The sequence below is a fragment of the Pseudophryne corroboree genome, chromosome 6, assembly GCF_028390025.1.
Source record: "Pseudophryne corroboree isolate aPseCor3 chromosome 6, aPseCor3.hap2, whole genome shotgun sequence".
NCBI classification, from domain to species: domain Eukaryota; kingdom Metazoa; phylum Chordata; class Amphibia; order Anura; family Myobatrachidae; genus Pseudophryne; species Pseudophryne corroboree.
This window is the reverse complement of record NC_086449.1, coordinates 365,869,232-365,893,868: the sequence shown is the minus strand read 5'-3', so window position 1 is coordinate 365,893,868 and position 24,637 is coordinate 365,869,232. Positions and strand designations below refer to the sequence as shown.

The 24,637-nt window shown below is 42.0% G+C and overlaps 2 protein-coding genes across 3 annotated transcripts in view; one reads left to right on the top strand and one right to left on the bottom strand.

The window, feature by feature from the left end:
• SND1 (staphylococcal nuclease and tudor domain containing 1) overlaps positions 1 to 24,637 on the bottom strand; it is a 1,401,087-nt gene that overhangs the window by 304,086 nt on the left and 1,072,364 nt on the right. The gene's annotated exons all lie outside the window — the stretch shown is intronic.
• LRRC4 (leucine rich repeat containing 4) lies at positions 10,501 to 16,535 on the top strand. 2 transcript variants are annotated; one of them, XM_063926689.1, is made up of 2 exons: positions 10,501 to 12,047; positions 12,167 to 16,535. In XM_063926689.1, the coding sequence occupies exon 2, from the start codon at positions 12,293 to 12,295 to the stop codon at positions 14,216 to 14,218; it is 1,926 nt and encodes a 641-aa protein (XP_063782759.1). In that variant the 5' UTR covers positions 10,501 to 12,047; positions 12,167 to 12,292; the 3' UTR covers positions 14,219 to 16,535. The 2 variants fall into 2 exon arrangements, with proteins under 2 accessions (XP_063782759.1, XP_063782758.1); XM_063926688.1 differs by having other exon boundaries at positions 12,120 to 16,535.

The window sequence follows — 24,637 nt, the reverse complement described above, 5'->3', positions numbered from 1 at the left end:
CATCAGTTCCATGCGCAGCGCTCACTGGCACCCTCCTCCATCACCATGCACCACTGCATCTATGGTCTAATTCTTGGGAATGGTGTTCAACAGATCACACATGGAAGAACACTGTACATGAGTCACCACTGAAAAGAATAGGCTGGAAACATTGCTTGGGTATAATAAATAATTACTAGAGCAATCTACCAAATTCAATCACATCTCATGATGAAGTACTGATTAGTAATAGGTCAGTTCTAATGCTGGCCCACAACACTTACATGAGCACTAATCATACAGTATGTATGTAGCCCCAAAACTAGCAAGATGTGCAAAAACTACTTGACGTACTGTATATTAACAAGAACATTAGTGGAAAATTAGTTACCGGCCTGTCAAAATGACGGCACAACATAACCGTTATGTCAGTGGCAGTGAGCGCCTGAATGGAGCAACACTTGAATTGCTTTGTCAGGCGCCATCTAGTGGCCGCCAGCGTGCAAAACATTTGAATTCCCTGCAGGAAGAGGGAATTATCAGCAGTGCTATGCTTTCATTATAACACAACTAGAAACTGCAATTTTGCACAATGGCAAAACCATGCTACTTGTAACTGGAATGGGGGATAATGGGGTGGGGGAGTCTGCATCCTAGCCTACCACTGAACAGAAGTAAATTAAAATAAAACTGCTAGTATTAGTTCACAAAAGGCAAACAAAAGTATCATGTGTTTCTTGCTTCACAACATCGTTTGTGCACCCTTTAGCTGGATTCGCTTCCAATTCCAAGCTATACTTAAAACAAGACCCTTGTCAGTCTGAGCACCACACATTATGAAACCCACAGGACAAGAGCAGTTGTCTACCAAATACATTTTAGGACATGGCCAAAATTGATCAGATTTTGCTATATTGTTTAGTGATTGCCATCAGTGTGCTATTCATCGATGGTCACATCGATTGTACCATTGCTTGATAATCTCAATGGTGTGAAACCATCTGTAAGAGAACCTTTGATGGTCTCACCGACGATAGCCACCCCTTCTTTAGTGTTCAATGAGGTGTGGCCCAATAAGAGTCTATGGGCAGGGCTTCATGGGTGTCAGGGGCGGAGCAAGGCTCAGAGCCCCAACATCTTGGAGAAAAAATAAATAAAACTGAGAAGCTCTGTATCATCGATGGCAGGAAAGCATGTGGTTCTCTCCCATCGATGGTAAAAGAAGTCACCATTGGTCAGAACATTGATGATTTTTAATACATCGATGGTCTATTACAGAGATTGGTTCTCCTGGGGTGCCTCAGGACACTTGCAGGGGTGCCCTTGGTTGTTGGTCCAAGACCAGTTCAAATTATTTATGATCAATGTAATAGACAACACCAGTGGTTGTGGCTTTCAGTCATAAACTATGTGGACAAACAGAAGAAGTGAATCCTGTCCCTCACCACATAACTGAACCTAGGATGACAAACACAATTTATTTAACTTAATATCTCAATAAAAAACTGTTGGTCTAGGGATGCCGTGAAAAAAATTCTAATACTCTAGGGTGCCGTGATTCAAAAAAATTTGGGAACCACTGGTCTATGGCCATACCTAATATTGTTGTAAGTAGCCAGCAGAACATCCACATAAATCAATGAAAACCATTAGAAAGCAATACTTTTTAAGGTTTAGTCAGTCTTTACAAAAAATAAATACTATTTCAGCATTAAACAAGGGCTGTTAACGAGGAAACGCTCAGTTGATCATCTGAGAATTCGCTGTGCAGTCCCAGTAATACATAAACTGGGTTACAGAAAACAGTACTGTGAAATAAAAATTTTTTTTTCCATTTTGCATATATTTGCTGAAAAGATGTATGAAAACTTTCACATGTTAAGACATGGGCATGTATTCAATTCCTGTCAGAATGCCCGACAGGTCGAGAAAATGGCCGTTTTCGGTGTTTTTAGGGCGAATCTCAATTCGCCCTGTTCAATGAATGGCCCCTTTTTTTCCGACTTGTCGGAAATTCCGACATGTCATAAAACTGGTGGACTGGCGAATTCGCCCGCCAAGCCACCTGTTTTGTCTAATTTGCGGGCATTTCCAACAGGTTTTTAGCCCGTTTTCGACAATGCCGTTTTGACTTTAAAAAAAAGGTCAGATCGGCACTGTCAAAAACCTGTTGGTAATGCCAGCAAATTGAATAGTGAAGTGTCGGATCCTCACCATCGGAGAGGATCCGACACTAATGGAATATACCCCTTAGACAGCTTTTTCATATGTAGCAATACAAAGTATCCGGACTGGTGAACTAGTCACAGAAAATTCACTTTGTGAACTGAACAAAAACACACAATGTCAAATTCCAAAGCAGACCAAGTATACTGTACATCATGTTTGCACGGGTTGTAAAAATCCATCTGCCAGAGGAACTGTGTACATAAATATTAATAGGTACAACTCCAAAATCCAATTAAGTCACACACCAACCACGTACTACAAGTCAATAATATATAATTTTTTTTGTGTGTGGGGGGGGGGGGGGAAGTACTCTATTATGCACAGAATCAATATTTCATAAGAGTACATAAAAGCAACAAAGCAATACAGTAAAAAAAAAAAAAAAAAAAGCAAACAAATATCTGTACAAGTATGTTGACTATGGAAAGGCTTAGGCTGTATACACACGGCATGATGCGCCGCACAGCCGAATATTGATTATTCCGCAGATATAGTCGGTCCTGCCGATATAGCCAATTTTGGGCTGCCTGCATAGTCTATTTTTTTTTGCAATGCCGATCCTGCAGGACTGCGCATCGGCATCGCAAGCTTTGTACACGCGGTGCGATATGCACTAACCTTCCTTAAGATTAAATTGTAAGGAATGTTAAGTGCATATCGCACCGTGTGTATGCACCTTTCGAGGGGGAATGCAATTAGCTCAGTTTTTTTCTCCCTAGGCTTTTAGAGCAATGGGGATTTGCCCTATGCAATAGCAGGGACGGATTTTTTGCGTAGGTGAAAAATACGGATGGCGGTCGTTAGGTCGACATGCATTAGGTTGACATACATTGGATCGACCACTGATGGTTGACATGCATTAGGTCGACATGGTCACTCGGTCATTAGGTTGACATGTACTAGGTCGACATGCAAAAAGGTCGACATGAGTTTCTCCCTTTCTTTGCCCTGTAACATACTTTATGATCCATACAATTGGGAACAGTAATCTGTGCTTAACGCAGCTGTAGCGGAGCGAGGCACCTTGCCCGAAGCATGGCGAGCGAAGCGAGCCATGTGAGGGGATGCAGTGCACTAACTGGGGTTCACCATCACTTTTAGAAGACAACGACACCAAAAGCAGTAAAAAAACTCACGTCAACCTTTTTCCATGTTGACCTTGTACATGTCGACCTTCAGTGGTCGACTTAATGTATGTCGACCTAATGAACCACACCTGAAAATACGGCAGAAATTTCATTCAACTACGAAGGGAACATACAAGTTTTACACAGCACTGGAATCAAACCTCATGACTCCAGCAATGTGAGACAGCATTGCTAACCACTGTGCCACCACAATGCTCCCTTGATATTAAACTAGTTTTGTAAACAAACGCACATTCCATGTCAGAAGGCCCTTTCAAACTCATTTAGGGCCAAATGTAATAGGGTGTGATTTATCACAAGTACACATTTTTTTTTGTCTGTTTTGCCACAGAATTTAAAGCAGCTATTTATTGTTGTTTTTTTTTAAAAGGTAAACCCAAATCTGAACTTTGACATTTTATTTAAAGGAGCAATCACTTACAAGGTCTTGTAAGTGATTGCCACTTAAAAAAAAACCTCAAAACAGTCAGAGTTCTGCCAGCATCCCGCACGGCCACCGGACTGTCTCTTTACTTAGAAATACTGACATTTTATCACCACATTTGGGTTATTTGTCAGCTGCAGATAGACCCTTGTAAGGACCAAACCTTTTTTTTTGCTAGCCTGATTTCTTTAGTCAGAAAGTTCCTAGTTCGGTTGCATAGTGCTCTGTCACTGCTATTATAGGCCTCCTCTTCGCCGGGACAAAGAGGCCTATAGCAGCGGTGACAGAGCACTATACAACTGAACTGGGAACTCTCTGACTAAAGAAATCAGGCTAGCAAAAAAGCGGTTCTCTGGCAAGCTGACAACAATCTCTCCACCAATGACCCCGTATCTGTATGGAAAGGAATGCAATCCATAACCAACTACAAGAAAACATCGAAGTCCACCACCATGCACCAAGACCTAGCAGACGAGCTGAACCGCTTTTATTGCAGGTTTGCAAAAGAAGTCCTCTGCGACCCAAACAATCACCTCTACGATGCCCCAAACACCAACGGCTAACTCCAGGCATTACCAGTCGCCCAAGAGGAGGTGGAGGCACTGTTCAAAAAGGCCAAACCCAGGAAAGCTCCGGGTCCTGACGGAGTGTCACCATCTGCCCTTAGAGCATGTGCGGGTCAGCTCGCCCCCATATTCATCAAAATCTTCCTTTCTGCCTCAAAAGGTCCACTATCGTCCCAGTCTCCAAGAAACACTCTATCACGAACCCGAACGACTACAGTCCGATAGCACTGACGCCTGTGGTCATGAAAACGTTCGAGCGTCTGGTTTTGAATCACCTGAAAACTGTGACTGGCCCCTAACTGGACACCCTACAGTTTGCCTATCATTTAAATCGGTGTGTCTAGGATGCAGTCAACCTGGGCCTGCACTACATTCTACAGCACCTAGACATTCCCGGTACCTACACGATGGTCCTGTTTGATTTCAGCTTAGCCTTTAATACAATCGTCCCCAGCATCCTCTACCCCAAATTACTTCCCCTAGGGGTCCCAGGAGCTACCTGTTCCTGGATAGTAGGCTTCCTGACAGATAGGACACAAGTGGTGAAAGCGGGGGAATTCACCTCTCAAGCGCGGTCCATTAGTAGAGGGGCCCCTCAGGGCTGTGTCCTCTCAACCCTGCTCTTCTCCCTGTTCACAAATTACTGCACCTCAGAGGGGCAATCAGTAAAGATCAAATTCGCTGACGACACCACCGTCATCGGCCTATAGATGGGAAGTAGACCGGTTGGTCCAGTGGTGCAGCTACAACAAATTTGAGCTCAACCCCCTCAAAACGGTCAAGATGATAGTGGACTTCAGGAAGAAGTCAGCTAGTGCACCTTCGCTAACGATTGCTGACAGTGTGGTATCGCTAGTGGACTCCTTCAAGTTCCTAGGGACCATAATCTCCTGGAACCTTAAATGGGGGTACAACACTGACATCACTGTCGGGAAAGCGCAGAATAGGTTTTCCTCAGGCAACTAGGGAAGTTCAACATCCCACAGAAGCTCCTGCTCCTCTCCTACTCGGCGACTGTGAAGTCGGTACTGTGCTCCTCGATACTGGTATGGTATGGCTCCGCCAGCACAAGGGACAGGTGCAGGCTACAAAAGGTAGTCAGAACTGCAGAGAAGATCGAGGCCGACCTTCCCTCAGTCCAGAATCTGTACCTCTCCAGAGCTAAGAAGTGGGCAACGAAGATAGTTTTCCTCAGGCAACTAGGGAAGTTCAACATCCCACAGAAGCTCCTGCTCCTCTCCTACTCGGCGACTGTGAAGTCGGTACTGTGCTCCTCGATACTGGTATGGTATGGCTCCGCCAGCACAAGGGACAGGTGCAGGCTACAAAAGGTAATCAGAACTGCAGAGAAGATCGAGGCCGACCTTCCCTCAGTCCAGAATCTGTACCTCTCCAGAGCTAAGAAGCGGGCAACGAAGATAGTAAAGGATCAGCTACACCCGGGCCACAGCATGTTTAACTTGCTTCCTTCAGGCAGGCGTTACAGGGCTGTCCCCACCGGGTCCATCAGAAACCTCAAAAGTTTCTTTCCCCAAGCGGTCCGCCTGCTGAACTCCTGAACATTGACTGACCAGACGTACATGCAAGTCACTTGTGTCCCTACAGTATACCTGTCTGCATGACTTTACTTGCCGCCGCCCCCCCGCCACCTGCTTATCTGTTGCCTACTTGGCTGTTGTATAGCAAACCGAAGACAAATTCCTACTATACGCAAGTATACCTGGCCAATAAAGCAGATTCTGATCTCTGCATGTAGTATTATAATGTCTTAAGATCACACCTTACAGGCTGAAATCTTCATTAGATTTTATGCTAGAAAAAACATTTAAACTGGCAGGGGCATAAAAAAAACTGGTCTATAAGCTCAGATGTGTGTATTCTAAACATAAAATGCAGAACCTGTGCATACACTGCATATTTGCCACTTACCAGCACTGATCGAATGAAAGGTACATGAAAGCCTAACTATAGAGAAGGCACTGCTGCAGTTAATCATCTGCTAATGATCTATAAATTATAATTTGCTCCCGCAGGAGATATAGTAATTTATTTGGCCTCAGGCTCCCATTTTATATCATTGCTAAATGACAAATTCTGCAAGGGGGAACTGGCAATAGGGAAGACCAACATTTCGGCAGTCACACATGAAGGGGCAGATCCAGCAAGGTGCACAGCAGTATCACTACCACTGCTACTAAACAAATGCTACACAGCATTACTTCATGCTCTTTTTCTTTCTCGTTTCCTGAACATAGAATAATCACTGTCCATGTAAATGAAAATAAATTCAGTAATAATACAGGTTATGTTCACAATCTGTAATGCTCTACTAGACTCAGGATCAGGAACAAAACGGCACAGCAAAAACCGAAGGATCCTGTGTAGCAGTACCTTGCTATTGCTAAAGATGGCACCAAAGATAAGGAACATGATACTTTAACTTCTATTTTCTTATTGACAAACGATTGGGGGGGGGGGGGGGAAGGTTACCTAAAATCTTCATATGCCACTATTGGACAGTGAGAGAATGAGCTCTGATACCAAAGCGGACAAGATGATAAACCTTTTTGCACTGGTAATGATACACCCTACAGACTACAGTATGACATCTATATTTTGCTGTATCAAAGAAAAAAAAACACACAAAAAAACACACATAAATCCAGGCAGTACGCAGCTGAACAGATGGAGGAGAAAGATTTGTAGAAGGGGGAATTTATCTTCAGGAACCTCTTGCTTTCCAAGAACTCTCGAAGAGCGTCAGCTACACAGGCTGTTAAGGGTGAATGAAGAAGACCCATGGGAGAAAACTCTAATTCCTTTAGTTCACTTAATTCTCAAGATTTTTTTTGTTACTAAACACAGGGACACAGTATATTAAATATGCTTCTTATGGGCCCTACACTTTAGGCGACTGGCCGCCGAGATGCCCGACAGCAGATCCTGCCGGCCCGTTGCGCGGTGGGGTGGGGGGGGGGTGACAGAGGTCACCTGGGGCCATAGCACTGTATGCTAATATGGACGAGATTGGCTATATTTGCAAGCATGTATAAGCGACCCGGCACCAACGACGAACGAGCGCAGGGACGCACATTGTTCATTGTTGGTGCCTACACACTGAGCGATATGAACGAAAACATTCATATCGTTCAGTTACATCTATAAGTGTGTAGGGCCCATTATACAATGAAGAGTCTTCACTGAACGTAAAGCAGAAGTAGAAGCCAAGGCAGATGCAGTATGAAGGATCAAATTGGATTTGGGGCCTAGATGTCGACATTTTCAGAACGGTGATCTCCCGGACTACTGAATGTGTCAAGTAATCTACCTTAAAGCAGGACAGAAAGAAGTGGTGGGTGAAACTCATCATAAATAAACTCACTGAAGCATCTTGATTTGCATCAATTAGTTCTGGCCACCACATAGCAAGGAATTTATAATTTACAACATGCTGCAGTAGGTGGGACGATACGACAAGTCGCGGTATAAAGTCCTGTTGTGTCGTCCCCCCACATCTCTTAGAGTGGGCCTTACAGTTAAGAGGGAATGGTTTGCATAGGTGCTAGAAACACACTTATTCAAATCTAATATACTGCAGTTTCTGTTTAGGAAATAAATGCATTTCCTTGTGTGTTATTAAATAATGCTTTAAGGCTTTCCAATTCTAGATACACAATACAGGTTTACGTTTTGGGTTCTGCAGTTCTCCACTACTAGTAAGGATTTTACTTGCCACATTAGGTTTTAAACAAGAATTGTGCCTACACATCCTACATTTGTAAAATACTGCAGACAATTCTAAAGAGGACAATCTCCTAAAGCCAATATATAGATGTACTGGATGTCAATGGATAATGCTGTCTTTCTAGGAACAAATGGCCAAGTGGCCTCATTGTCACATCAAAAAGGGCAGCTTGAGATGCAGAATGCGTAGCTGGATTTATTCTCTTCTGCATTTAGATTTGAAAATCCGGTTATCTTCTTCCCAGTTTCAAACATGCCCTCAGCACTTCCGTGTAGAAGTCGGAGGATTGCTGCCCACATGAGGAGAGTATTCGATGGTTTTGCAGCAGGAAATCTGTACAATGCTCAGCAATCTATACTACGCTACGCAACTCCCTATTCAGAGGCTCCCTTTGTTATCATCTGTATCCAAATCTTTAAAAGTCCCTCAATCTAAAAGGTGTCTCAGTATAGCTACTGTAAAGGGTTAATTAGTAACACTGCTGTTGCTCTGTGAGGACAATGCTTTGGAACAGAAGTGTAAGAACAGCAATTTCATCTCTAAATCTAATAGGCAGCGTGTGCTACTCAGATTGTCACTGCAGTGTCCTTTTATGCTTATGTGGATAAGAATGTGTTATTAAATATCTGCTACTGACCAGCACTATTTTGTGCCTTATAGGATGCAACCATGGCCACGGTGTGGCTATTCTCCATAAGATGCCAGCTATGGAGCAGTATTAACGTTATGTTGCCTACAATTGTAAGAGAAAATATTAACAACCCTCTATTAACCTAGAGCACCTGCTCATCTTATTCACTATACGTCACTACTTATCTGTGAATGTTAGTGCTGAAAGAAGGGGTGGAGCTAATCAAATATAGCATAATAGGTCAACTACTGTATATTGCTGGCCTTTTACCCATTTACAGTGTAAAACACAGCCAGAAATGAATAAACATTGTTATTTTCCTGGGATCCCACTGGTGGAGAAAGTGTTAAAAAAATTAAAATAAACTGGCCTGTGGTGAAGATCTAAAACAATAAAAAAAAATAAAAAATGATCATTTACACTAGAAACCCCTTTCTGTTCTAAGGAATGACTATGTAAAAGGTGACCATACTCATATGTGAACTGTTTACATTTTTGCTGAAACCCAGGCTATAAAATCGGCTATAACAGGGAAGAAGTGGACAAAGTTACAGGAATAAGTTACATTAATGTCATACAAAATTATCCTTCACAAAGGAAAAACAAGCATGCACTCTTAAGAAACTTGCTGTTCAGGCTTCTGCTGATATTTATGTTCAGGTATCCTGAAAACCCATTTTTTTGCTGCTTAAAAATATCATGTCAAAATCGCTAATTACAAAGATAAATCAGTTACATAAAAGAAAAATTTGCTTTATTTATACCCATACAGCTAATAAACTGTTCCTTTACAGAAGATAAAAAGGCCAAAAGGGATGAAACAAGCTTTCCAGCATTAGATCATATGTGAGAGGCTAACGGAGTCGTATTTCATTTCCCAACTCCTACAGTACCTGAAAATTTGAAAGCTGCTTAAAAGTATTCAGTATTATCCAATATTAATCTGTATTGCTGCAACAAATCCTCAGAGATACAAAGTAAAGGTCAGATATAAGAAGAAAATCAATGTATTGCTGTGAAAGCAAGAACACAAACACAATCTTTGCAAATATTGCTGATGTGTTAAGCACATAAAACTTCACTGGGACATCAAAGCAACTGTGATAATCACTTCTGATCAATTAACTGCTTTAACATTTGGTGAATTCCTAACTAGTTCATAAACCAAGTAACTTACCTGTCTGAAATGGAGTAATGGGAGAACATTCAGAGATCTCAGGTGCAAGGGGTAGGTGAATGAAGACAAGAGATTCTTTTCTTCCTTCAATGGTTTCACCTCCACCTGACGACAGCGCGTGAAATACAGCAGGCATTTCCTTGCAGGCACACATAGGGGGAGACAGTAATAAGAGAGGATGCAGCTTCTCAAGGCTTGTTCTAAAGCAATAAGCCAGTGTGATTCACAGGTTGGTTTGATGAGTGAGTAAGTGTGTGTGTGTGTGTGGAGGAACAGGGCAGAGGGAAAAGCCAGCCTCCCCTGTTATTCTGCAGAATCCTGTGTACCACTCACAATAACACCTCAGTCTGTAGCACAGGGGTTAAAGACTCTGGTCTGTTGATATGAAATAGGACGCTAGCTTTACCAGGCATTAATGCTTCCCTTCTTCACTTCCAAATACTCCCCCCTCCCTCTTCACCACAAGCATTCCAGTGGATCGGTGCCGCTTCTGATTGTCTCTCCCAACTTATGGGTGTAAGTACAGCATGCCGAGAGAGGGGTAGAAGGCAGGACTAAGGGGTGCAGATCACCCCTGCTGTCAAAAGGAAGCAAAGTCAGCAATTGGCGTTGATGACGCTGCACTGGGAGAGGAACCAATCACATCTTCCCTGCCCCTGGCAGCTGAAACCTCATTTCTGCATTTATCCCGGCGCAGGCTAACACAAGGATGGAACGCAGAGAGATAGAGAACAGGCAAAAACAAAAAAAATGCACAGCACTTGATAGGCATCATTAGCAGGGAACCAGAAGAGCATCTGACTCTGCAAGCTGTGGACTCTTAAAACTCACACTGCATGCTCTGTTTTAATAACTCCTCTCGGAGATAAAGAGACTGAAAAGATAAAGGGGGAAGGGAATGTGAAACAGCCAATGCAACTTAGCTGGAAGCTTTGAGCATTAACCCCTAGAGGGAAAGGAAAGGAGGAGTGGGAGGGGAGCTGTGTGAATACATAGGAGCACTGCATCACGCTAATGTTCAGCTCAGAACAGTATGCGTCAGCAGTACATCCACGTTCTGACTGAAGGACGAAAGGATGAGAGAGCAGCCTGGCTGGTTGGCTGCTGCTTCCAACACCAAGCAAACAGGGAGCGAAGAAGACTATTAGCAGAGAAAAATGTTACGGGGCTCTGATATCCCTGCCTTTGCTGCTGCCTGCTCTCCTGCTGCTAAAACCACTGGACAAGAAATTAAAGGCAAAACGAGGAGAACCCCTCAACTCACTACCTCACAACATAAGGAGCTACAGTGGGATTTCCACGAGGCAGGAGAAGAAAGGCTGTGAAACCTATCCCTTCTGCAGACCAATCTCAAATCAAGGGCTCAGCACTGAGGTGTGTATGTTTGTGTGTGGTTTCCTCTCCAGCATACTTTCAACCAGCCCTCATTTACTTGTTCTCCTCCTTTGAGATATTGATGGATTATTGCTAAGTGTGCAAGAGGCAGGCTGCAGCTGCTGCATCCACAGCTTGGAAAGCAAAGCTAGTTAAAAAAAAAAAAAAAAAAAAATCCAGCACGGAGAGAGGAGGGAAAAAAAAAAAAAAACAGTCAATGCCTGCAATGTGCTGCCTTTCTCTTTGTACAAATCAGAATCCTGCAGACAGTCCGTGTAACGCAGGAATACCCATGGAAAATTAGGCGACTGAGGAGCAAAGAGCGTCCTTCAAGGGAAATAAAAAGGGCTGGAAGAATTAAGGATTGTGAACCCTTCTTCATTTCCTTTTTTGAAATCAATTCAAATCTGTATTTCAGTTTCTCTCAGAAATGGATAATCTCCAGTCTTCTGCCAGATACAGCAGTGGAATCCAAGGACGAATAGCTCAACTGCAAAAGGCACCAGTCCCGGGGGAGCAGCAGAATGATGCACCTGCATAGCCAAGTGGGCCTCACTCGCTTCTTACATTTTTCTTAATGTGGTTTTTTTTCGCTTTTGCTTTGGGAATTAATAAAGGAGCCATTTTGTCTTTCAACACCTTCATGACACCCCTTTCACCTACTGTGATTCTTTCTAAAACGTAAGGAATCTATGGAAGGACTGAACCCAGCTCTATGTTGCACTGGAAAGAAGCAATGGCACTGAGGAATTGGAAATGTTCATCTTTCCCTAGGTACATATAACAAACAGTTTGCTTTATTTACCTGTTCAATGCATTACAATTATATATATTTTTTTTTTATAGAAAAAGAAAAGAAAAGCTAATTGCTTTACTATCTGGCATTCCCCTAGTGACCACCACTCCCACCAGTGTGTAGATGGAAAAGGGAATTTGCAGCCTCCTGAAGCCTGGTTAGGGCCAAGTTCTCATTTCCATGCCAAATCCCAGACGATGGTGAATTATGAACGTGCCACATCATGAATTTCTTGTGGCTGGTAACTGTGCACCATACCTGGAATGCCGTCCTGTTTTCTGTAATCTACCTCATGGTGCAAGTGTCGATCCCCTGTGCAGCATTTTCGGGGCAACAAAATTGCCCTTCTGTTTGTTCATGCAGTAACCAGTTTAGCAAAGTTGTCTGTACGCGTCGTGGCCTCACTGAAGTACCACAAGGTATCCCATCTAACACACGGTACCTCAATCTCATGGAAAACAACATCCATATGATCCAAGCTGACACTTTTCGGCATCTCCACCATTTGGAAGTGCTCCAGCTTGGAAGAAACATTATCCGTCAAATAGAGGTCGGGGCTTTTAATGGATTGGCCAGCCTCAACACCCTGGAGTTGTTTGACAACAGGTTGACTGTAATCCCCAGCGGGGCTTTTGAGTATCTTTCTAAACTGAGAGAATTGTGGCTCAGGAATAACCCTATTGAGAGCATCCCATCCTACGCGTTTAATAGGGTCCCGTCTCTAATGCGCCTGGACCTAGGAGAGCTTAAAAAGTTGGAATATATTTCTGAAGGGGCATTTGAGGGATTGTACAATCTGAAGTACCTTAACCTTGGAATGTGTAATATCAGAGACATGCCAAACCTCACACCCTTAATAGGACTAGAGGAACTAGAGATCTCTGGGAACAACTTTCCCGAAATCAAACCAGGATCGTTCCATGGGTTGAAAGCACTAAAAAAACTTTGGATTATGAACTCACAAATCAACACCATAGAACGCAATGCTTTTGATGACTTGACATCCTTAGTAGAATTGAACTTAGCCCATAATAACTTATCCTCCCTTCCACATGAACTTTTTGCCCACTTGAGGTACTTGGTGGAGTTGCACTTGCACCACAACCCATGGGATTGTGATTGTGATGTTCTTTGGCTCTCTTCATGGCTGCGTGAGTATATTCCAACAAATTCCACATGTTGTGGTCGCTGTCATTCCCCGCCGCACATGAAGGGGAAGTACGTGGTTGAGGTGGACCATTCATCGTTCCAGTGCTCAGCTCCTTTTATTATGGATGCACCTAGAGATTTAAATATTTCTGAGGGAAGAGTGGCAGAACTCAAGTGTAGAACTTCAGCCATGTCATCTGTAAGGTGGCTACTACCTAATGGCACTGTGCTGAGCCACGCTTCCAGTCATCCACGAATTACCATACTCAATGATGGGACGTTAAATTTCTCTCATGTATTGCTTACTGACACTGGAGTCTACACATGCATGGTAACCAACGTTGCGGGAAACTCTAATGCTTCGGCCTATCTCAATGTCAGTACGGCAGAACTCAACACTTCCAATTACAGTTTCTTCACTACCGTTACTGTGGAGACTACGGATATGGCTCCTGAAGACATCTCAATGATAATCAAGCCGGTGCCAACCACTTCCACAGGGTACCAGCCAGCACACACCACAACCACCACAGTGCTCGTCCAGACCACCAAAATGCCCAAACTGGTGGCAGTTCCAACTTCGGACGCTGGAGATAAAATGCAAACTAGCCTGGATGAGGTAATGAAGACGACCAAGATAATCATTGGCTGTTTTGTGGCAGTCACATTGTTAGCAGCCGCTATGTTGATCGTGTTTTACAAACTACGAAAGCGGCACCAACAGAGGAGCACTGTGGCAGCTGCGCGGACTGTCGAGATAATACAAGTGGATGAGGACATCCCAAGTGGGAGTCCCAGAGGAGTATCAGGTGAGGGGGCAGTAGTTTTGCCAACCATTCACGACCATATGAACTACAACACCTACAAGCCAGCACACCATGGGGCCCATTGGACGGCAAACAGTATCGGTAATTCTCTACACTCCACAATTACAACCATCTCTGAACCCTATATAATTCAGACCCACACAAAAGAGAAGGTACAGGAAACTCAAATATGACTTTTTTTCCAATTAAAATGCAATAGAATGCACAAAGAGACAGCAACTTTTGTACAGAAAGAGAGAGAGAGACACTTTTGTTTTCTTGTAAATGCTTATATATTAAATCTATGGGCTGATGACAAACAGATTATATTAAAATTTAAAACTATTTTCTAACTTGTAAGTTCTATTTAAGAGGAGATATAATAGATAGGCAGAAAAAAAATTAAGATATGCTGTTAATGTGCCATAATGACTAAAATACAAGGCTTAGCCCTGTTTTGATCAGAAATCAAAAATGATAAACCCTTGAGTGCAATCTGTTTTTAAATGAAAAAATATGGTGCCCAGATACAGGCGCAACATCCAGTTTCTAAAAGAGAATTCTTTTCTTAAGAAGTCCCACTTCAATCTTTACAGGTTTATCATATTAAATAAAATAAAAAAGGGGGGGAAAAAAAAGAAAATTTGCACCACAAATTTGTACTGTGCCAAATGGAAAAAAAAGTAAATGCAATAAAGGATCTTTTTTGAAGACTTGGAGGGAAAGAATTTGTTATACTAATTATTTTGATATATTATTCCAATATAATTATTTTTCATAGATGGTCTGAGGGTATATCACTTCCCTCTTCGGTGGCTTTGGATGTCTACTTTGCATTTGCCTCCACTCTAATTCTCAAGTCACCACTATAAAAAAAACTATAAAGGTTTAAAGTCTGTTTTTATTATTTATATTCGCACTAGATAGATAGATATGGCAGAGGCACATTGCAGGATGCTAAAGAGCTGGCGCATCTTTCCACTCTGCACCAAACTCCTGCAGTTCTAATTAACCCTTTGCCAGGGTACTGATGTTTGCGGATGAGAAAAACATTTGTTATAATGGCACAAAGAGCTAGGTTGGGCTTCAAATTAAATTAACCATTTTGTGTGCAATCCTGTAGCTAAAAGGGTCTGCAGTACACTTTATTCTAACATTTTTTCCAAATAGAAAAGGGTTAAGAAATGCTCTGCTAGTTTAACTCATCGGGGTCTGTTGATGCAAGGTTAGAAGGAAATGATACGCCTATCAATAACTGGTCTCTGTTGTTTTACCGCAGCAAAAGCCAAATCAGCAATGTCACAAAGATCTGAGCGAACAAGTATAGAACAGGTGTCTCTGATAGAAAACCATGTCATACTTGTAATAGCAAATACCATGAGTTAATTTTTTTTATTTATTTTTTGGAAGACTAGCTATATGTGGCAGAAGAAGGGGGAGAGGATGGTGTTAGGGGAATGATTGGTGTACATTTTGAGATAAATACATTGTTGTTTTCCCTTCCCATAATGAGAGGACTGTAAATCGCTGCATTTGTGTGTGCTGCAGGCCCCTTCTTGTGATAAAAGGTATACAGGGACATTAAATATTGCAGATAAAAAAGCCTAGCAACCGGAAATGGAGTAGAAAAGACTTCTCTTCCTACGCTGTCTTTCTGCATTTAATAAAAACCATCTCTATTTGCCACTATGGGGAGAAATGTTTTCCTTCATTGAAACCCTGGAATGAGGCAGCATGGGTGTGTATGACACGCTAACCCTGGCAGTGTGGGCACACAATGCAATATATTACAGCAGTCACAGAATGTTGAGGTTCAAACTCTTTTTTAAGATCTTTCAAATTTGCTTAATCTAATGGAAGGTTGAATATCACATATTTTACAAATAAAATAAAAAAATCAGACCTTCAAAGTGATACCTAGCAGGGTTGTGCAGATGTTTGGCTGTAGGGGAAGACATAAATAAGCTATCTATATAGTCTTATCAACCAGCAGCACAAGCTGACTAAACGGTAACAAAAATATTTTCATTCATTGAAACATAAGTTACCATACAAGGTCAACTTGAGTTCTACTAAATATCTCCGTCTGATCCCCCTTCTTATTACCAGATGTCACATCAGAGCAAATCTTTCACTGGTTGTAGTTTGCTCACTTCATTTCTTAGGAAGTTTTTATATTTTCCTGCAATAAAGTCCGTTCATTTTTAATCTGCTCACAAATTTAGAATAAGTGGTATGCTTGTGGATTGTGTGATAGGGTCTCAGGAGGGAGCAATCTACAAATTTACCATCTGTCTGACAGAGCTGAACAGTGCGTGTATGAAATGCATATGAAAAGTTTTATTGTCTAATGATGTTTTGTGATGTCTATAATTACACTGACATAGCCCTTTACAGCAGAGTACAGTTAGGCCTATGCCACTAAAATGTGATTTTAATTTCAGTGGAAGAGCAAACCCATAGCTCATGTTAATTGCTTGATAAAAACATCACGTCCATAACAAGTTATAATGTAGCCTGTGTGGTTTTCTGACAATACATAAAAAGGTGGGAAGTACTTTATTGTGTATCAGCATGTTAATAAATGAGCTCAGCGAGCAGACAATACATATTACCAGGTGTGGGCAAACAAAAACCATGTAATTAGTGGAAAACACTACAAAATGGAAATACAGTATACATACCAGCATAGTGCTGCTCAAACTTTTTATAGTTAGGACCTCAAGGGCAGTAATTAATTATCTAATAATGGGCCAACACAGTACCCCAACATCACAAACTTCCTAGTACATCACTATGGGCCAGATTCAAGCTGTGCATTTATCAGTACATTACATTAGCTCATTTTTGCTCAAACCTCAAAAGGCTGTAAGCAGAAATCAGCTAGGGCAGAGCTTCCCAAACTACGCCATTGAAGTCCATTTTCAAAGGATATTCATGCTTGAGTACAGATGATTAGATCAAATTGACTGATGTGCTAATTAAGTCACCTGTGCTCAACCACTGACATCCTTAAAACCTGGCCCGTTTTGGTGGAGTTTGGTTAACTCTGTGCTAGGGGGGAGGTAATGTGCAAAGCTACAAGAAACTTCTGTGGCTACTTGAATCAAGCCCTATAAATAAGAAAACTGGCAATGTTGGTGGTCGCGATGATCCAATTGCCGTGATGACACATGGACACCATAAGGTATTAAATACCACAGAAAGACTTAGGGCGGCATCCTATTAGGTGTGGTGATTTCCCGCATGGTAATATCAGGCTATCCAATTACAGTCCATTTTTACCGGGCAGTAAATCTCCAGTTATCGGGCGATCGCACATGGGATCCCTTTATAACTTTGCGGACCCATGTGTTAACCTTCGATAACGGGTCTCCTGGGGCTTAACTTACCGCAGTTAATAGGATACTGTCCTTATACTGCAACAAAAGAAGCAGTGTGCCATTGTTCTTTGACTTTATTTCATAACATAGTATCAGGCAACCACAGAAACCGATAAAACTAGACCGTAAAACCTAATCCAAATTACCTGCATTTTCAAAAAGGTTATAAGATATTAAATGTAAGTAACAGTAGACGGTAAGTCAATAGAAGGTAGGGCTCCAATCTCTCTTCAGTTTAAGCTTTTTCTTTAAATTATAATTACAAGTGATATTTTTGCCATATATCACAACCATCAGACCATCCAATTGCCCTGATTTGGGAGCTTTGTCCTGACCAGGATTGCAATGTCCTAATCCAGTGGTTCTGAAACTGTGCACCATGGCACCCTGGGATGTCTTGGGGTACTTGCAGGGGTGTCTTGGATTTGTGGTCCAGGACCAATTCAAATTATTTATGGGCAATAGAAAAGGCAAAACCAGTGCTGGTGGCTGTCAAACATAAAATATGTTGACAAACAGAAGCAAATCTTGTCTCTCACCACACAACAGAACCTAAGGATGACATATAAAACACACTACTTCATTTAATATTTCTTTCTAAATTTCTCAATAAGAAACTTTTGATTAGGGGTGCAGTGAAAGAAATTATGATACTCAAGGGCACGTGATTCTAAAAAGTTTGGGAACCGCTGTCCTAATTTACCATGCAGTGGGGGTGGGGGAGTAAGTTCCATAGATCACCGCTCTGCACAGTAGATCAGTGGTGAACTGGAACATTGAAAGAGAACATGATGGTATAAGTAGGAGTCAGGGGCGTAGCCAGAACTTTGTGGGCTCCATAGCAACATAATGAAGGGGCCCCTGTCCCAATGCTACTAGCGAGACACCTCTCCACAACAATTGTTAATGTTATGTCCTGTAACAGTGCCTGAGTTAATTTTATGAACCGTAGTAGTGCCTTAGAATGTTGTGCCCTATAGTAGTGTCCTAGTTTATATTTGAAACCATAGTACTGCCCTAGCTCACATTGTAAGGCTGTCAGTACACATTATGCAACACAGTATCCCCAATTCATATTAAGACATACAGTGTCCCCAGTTCGTATTACGTCACATTACAGTGCCCCCTGTACATATTATGTAACATGATAATGCCATCCACCATTATAGCAATGGTGAAAAAGGTGTGTAACACATGTAACTGTGACAGGGAAGATGGGCCCCTCTCAACTCTGGGCCCCACAGCAGCCGATTTCCCTGCACCTATGGTAGCTACGCAGGAGTGTCCTGCAAATTGGAAAGCACAGCTCCATGATGCGTATCCAGGCCCTCTCTTTGTGCATGTACACTTAACCCACTTCCTCAGTACAAAATGTTTGGAGATACACAACTTCTATGTAACATCTCTCTCTCTCGATACATAACCATCTATTCAAACTTAACTTTAAAAAGACACTAAAACCTATACATTTTTTATTACGAATTAAGTAAAAAAAAATTTGGAGGGTAGAATACAGCAACAACAGACTTTCACATCAATTACAAAACAGTACAATGTTGTTATCTGTGTGATCTGCTTCACCTGCAGGATATTATAACATACATGAAATATGTATCTAGCCTGGCAAACATGTATCTGGGCATGACATCAGAGCCCCAGTAACGTTAGTGGTTCCTACAGAAAGGATAAATTTTACAATAAATAAGACTGACATGAGTAAAGACTTTGCAAAAAGCCTAATTGCCTTTTTTTTTTTATTAAACATGTTCAGTAAAAGAATATTTTCCCAAACAATTACATGTACAACTGCCATAAACAGATTAAGGGGTATATTCAATTGAAGTCGAAAACTGCAGTCTGTCAAAAAGACGTCAGTTTTCGACTTTTTAAGGTCAAATCCTGATTCGACCTATTCAATATTTTGCAAAGTTTTTTGACAAGTCGATAAATTTTGACTTGTCGAAAAGCACGTGGATCGGCGGAATAGCTGCCGATCCACGTGTTTTCCTTTTCGACCATCTCAGTCTGACATCAAAATGATGTCGGACTGAGATGCGGACCCAGAGGAGGCAAAGGGGTGGGGAGCCGCGAGGACAGCCGGAGGGCATACAGGGATATCAGCGCTACAGTAGCGCTGCAGCTGGATGTCACTCAGCCGCCCGACCTCACGGCAGCTTCCACCCAGCTCCAGCACGCTGCTGGAGCCGGGTGGAAGCTGCCGTGAGGTCGGGCGGCTGAGTGACATCCTGCTGCAGCGCTACTGTAGCGCTGATCTTCCCTGTATGCGCGTCGGCTGTCCCCCCGCGACTCGCCCCCCTTCTCCTCCTCTGCGTCCCATCTAAATTCAACTTGAAAAAGTCGAATTAAGATGGTATTGAATAGGGGTTGTCGGATCCATTTCGAATGGATCCGACTTTAATTAAATATACCCCTAATGCAGAAGAAACCACAAAGTTTCAATACACAGAAAATCCTTAGTTATCTGTTGCTTGTTCATATATTTCATTTTCAGGTGTGTATGCGACTCTCACCACAACAGACAAAACCAGTAAACATCAGTATTCAACAAAAAATGTATCTATTAGATTAAATTGCTAAAACTGAAAAGAAAGGGTTTTGCCAAGGTGCACAGTCCTCAGAATCACACCCACTATGGGCAGTATCCTATTATCCACGGTCCTTGACCACGGGTAATTGGTGCACCGGAGGCTATCCAATTAGCCCCAAAAAGCCGCACCTCAGGCAGGCGTACCTAAATCCCCAAAAGAAATGGGGCTGGAGCTGCCGAAAACGCACAGATTTCACTGAACCTGTCTGTTTTCGGGGTGATATATATATATATATAGTGCACAAGCCCCGGCACTGCTGCGGTGCCCTCCAAGTGGGTTTACATACCCACCATAGTACATGCGCTGGAAAGAAGGCGGCACTCACAGACTTGTATAGTGCTAAAACGCAGCCCCTCCGGACAGGCTGATTTATTTAAAGTGCAGGTTACGTTTCGGGGACGTATCCCCTTCCTCAGACAACAGTGCAGTTGTCTGAGGAAGGGGATACGTCCCCAAAAACGTAACCTGCACTTTAAATAAATCAGCCTGTCCAGAGGGGCTGCCTTTTAGCACTATACAAGTCTGTGAGTGTCGCCTTCTTTCCAGCGCATATGTATGTAATACATACATACATATATATATATATATATATATATATATACACACACATATACATAATATATATATATATATATATATATATACACACACACACACTTTTTTTTTTATAGGCGATCCTAATTGGATAGCCTGTAAAAAAAAAAAAAACATTGGTGAAACATCGGGAAAGTGCAAAAATGAATGTTTTTCGCACCTGATGTTTTACAGTGGCTAATAGGATACTGACCTATGTCAAGAAAGTTTATTTTTACATCAATAGCTGTATTGTCGTGTTGAGAAGTTTGACATTGTATGATAACATACTATAACTAAGCTGATATCCAATGTCAAAGGACCAATGGGTCTAAAAAAATTTTTAACTTTTTTTTTATTGAAATAGAAAAATAATTTTACATTTATACAAGTAAATAAAAATTGCTCAGGGTGGAGGTGTAGCCAGAACTTGTGGCCCAAAGCAACATTCTGAAGGTCCCTTCCTCTCTTCTAGAGAGTTCACTATCTCCACATTAGTTTTTTTTATTATTTTTGCCCCATAGTATTGCCCTAGTTCTTTTTATGAACTATAGTGGTGCCTTAGTTAATGGGGTTGGATTCAGGATTGCCAGCCCTGGCATCTCGACTGTTATCAATCCTGACAGGGGCTACGTACTACACAAACCCTAATCCTCCCCCTATCCCTAAATCCTCCCCCTGCAGCCTAATACCAATGTTCGGGATCGGATCCCGGCGAACGGGATTCTGGGCACGGCATTCCAACAGGTGTCAGGATTCGGACGCCGGCATCCTGACCACTGGGATTGCGACGCAGGCATGGTGACTACATCCCAGTTAATGTTATACCCCACTGTAGTGCCCTAGTTCACATTATACCACACAGTGCCCCTAGTTCATATGTCATGTTTTAGTGCCCTAAAGCAACAATATGCCACATTGCATTGCTGCCTGTACACATGGCACTCCGTGCGCTCACTTCACATTTGCGGGCAATTTCAGGGAATATGCTAGACAACTTTATAACCAGGGTGCACCCCAGATAACTGCTCCTAAGCCTCCGAGTCCCATTGCAACAGCATCCCCTGCACTCACTATAGCCATGTCCATTGCTCAGGGTCAGATTCAAGTAGAATTATACCTCATACTGGTATCTCTGACATTAATCCTCACCTACAATGCTGATATAAGCTTTTGTGACAGAGACCATTTACAGACAACCACCATTACTAAGTACATGCTGGAAGAATCTACTCAATGTTGCTCTACAGCTCATGTGGTACAACCTAATGTAAGGCAATTCCAGGGAGTAGTGAAAGGGTTAAAACTAAAAGCCAATTAACCATATTGTATGAATGTGCACTCAAGTCCTAAAGCTCTACATCAGTGACAACATTTTCAGTTAGGAAGTACAGATGTGGAACTTAGTGGTATTCTCTATGTTTCACATCCAATGCCAGCTAATCCTTCACCTTACAACAGGGATGTAGTCAGGTGACCAGCAGTCGGGATCCCGGCGGTCAGCATACAGACGCTGGAATCCCGCCCGCCTGAATGCCGGCAGGGGGCCCAGGGCTATTCCCACTCGTGGTTGTCCACGACACCCATAGAGTGGGAATAGAACCTGTGGCGAGCACAGTGAGCCACCGAGCACGCAGCTTGGCGAGAACAGCGAGCCTGCAGGGGTCTTCGTTGCACTCGCCCCTGCCGGCATCCTGGTGGCAGGGATCCCGGCATCATTATGCTGACCGCCGGTCACCCGACCCCAACCCCTTACAACAGAGGAGTATCTCCAAACATAGAAACCCTACAAATCACAGCTCTAATTCAACAGCAAAAATGAATATCAAACTGGTACTTGGTCAGTCTGTCCAGGTATCCACTAGCATTGCATGAGAGAGCGTGTGTGTGTGTGTGTGTGTGTGTGTGTGTGTGTGTGTGTGTGTGAGGTATTACAGTAGTAAAAGAAAAAAAGCTGAAACGTAGAATATGACAGCAGATAAGAACCACTTGGCCCATCTAAATTTCACATATTTGAGACCATTGGTGTTACCAGCGCTGAGGCACTCATTGAGACTCACTTTAGTCTTTCACACATACACTGAACACTACCACTACGCTAGCAAGAGAATAAGGTATGTGAAACAGCAGTTCCTGAGTTCTGACCATTTGAAATAACTAGCATTATAAATACATATAGCACTTATAGTGAAGTTAAATTTGTGCATAAGTTAGTCATGCTCATCTAACATGCGCAAATGATGAGTGACGTGAAATAAAGTTGTTTATTTTAAAGAAGGAAATAAGGCAATTTGTTTCAACTTTAATTACCCTATGCCAAATGTTAGTATCAGTCCATCCCAAAGTTCTTGTTAAAACAGGCATTTGCTGCTGTGGTTCCACATTGAGGTGATCAACTTAGTCCCCTCAGTAGGATGTCGACAAGTTGTCATGACCATCACTATCAGCCATTTATCATTTAACTAGAGGTTTTCAAAGATATTCTATTGTTTTGAGCGCTTGCATTCATTTCCCTGCACAAACATTTGGATACTGTATAACACCATGCTCGTAATGGTGCTTGTACATATTGAAAACCAGAAATACAGGCTATGCGTGTGTCACCTTGTTGCTCTGGTGTGCCACAGTCTCTCTGAGCCCCCTACTGGCATTCTTAAAGGAAAAAAATCAGCAATACTCATTTTCCTATAATCTCAACTGTTAAATGAGCATGTATTATTGGAAACAATACATCTCTTACAAAAAATAAATGTATAAATTACAACTCCACAGAATGCCATTCAATTCTGAACACATTTATACGTCTCAGGTTACTGTGTTATTATCAAGATCATTGCCAAAAACTTTTACTGGTGATGATGCTGTGCCAATATTTACTTGATACATCATGTTACAATGTAAGATGTTCTGCTAGCATGTGATGTTTAAGCACTGTGTAATTCTGCCATATAACCTTGTGTGCAGCAGTTGACATTTGGCAGATGCTTCACTTACAATATTCTCAAGTGGAATTTGCACTTCAGGTGCGGTTGAATTATTTATTTCTTTTGTTTTGCAGGCGTCATCAAATTAAGGGAAAAGTATACAAATGGTACCTAGAAATGGAAAGTAGAATGTTCTCTTTCCCCACTCCCCTACTGTGAACATTGATACTATATTTAAAAGCAATCAGGCTGCTGCAGATTGCAGTCTTGTGGGGAAAGTGTCATGGGATTAAACCATAGCCATGGCCCAGTTTTCTCTTATATTCAAATACAGCGTTTCGGCTCCATGCTAGGACACAACACTGCAACAGTAATACACATGAGAAGAAATAATTACACAGAAAGCCTCATTTACCTATATATTTGCACTATTTGCATACTTGACAGCTGACATTTTCATTTGGTAATGCTAAATAGTCTTCATTTAAACCATAGTAGTGTCCAGATTTCAAGGGACAAATTATGTTACCTAGACATTACTTCAGAATCAAAACTCTTGAACATACAGTAGGAGTAGCCATCTCTCATTCAATAAGATTATAGTTATACAGTAACTAAAGTAATTTTTACCTGACCGGTAGTCCACCGGTATTCATGGTAATGTGTCACAGCTAGATTGTCCCAATTTCAGTATAACTAGGATAAGCCAAACTGACTGTACATCATTTAGCGTATAGCTCTTTTCATACAAGTGTAATAAAATATTCCATTTTACTTATACATGTGACAATGATTTCCCTTAGAGACATATCCACTTACATAGCATATAAAGTGTTAATGGCTTAGAGCTCAGTGGCAAGAACAGCTTAAATAATATATAAGAGCTGCGTTGGAAATGTTTGTAAGCGAGCCATACAGAGGCTGGGGACCTGTATCACTCTATCCCACTCTGATGTGGCCCTGGGTTTACTACGGCATTCTTATTTAACTACCAACTGCCTAAACAGTGACAACAGTGGTGTGGACAATCAAGGATGATCTAATTCACACCCATGTTTGAATGACCATTCTGCTGTGCTACTGTATATGCTGCATCCACAAATTCGCATATCTGACGTCAAGTG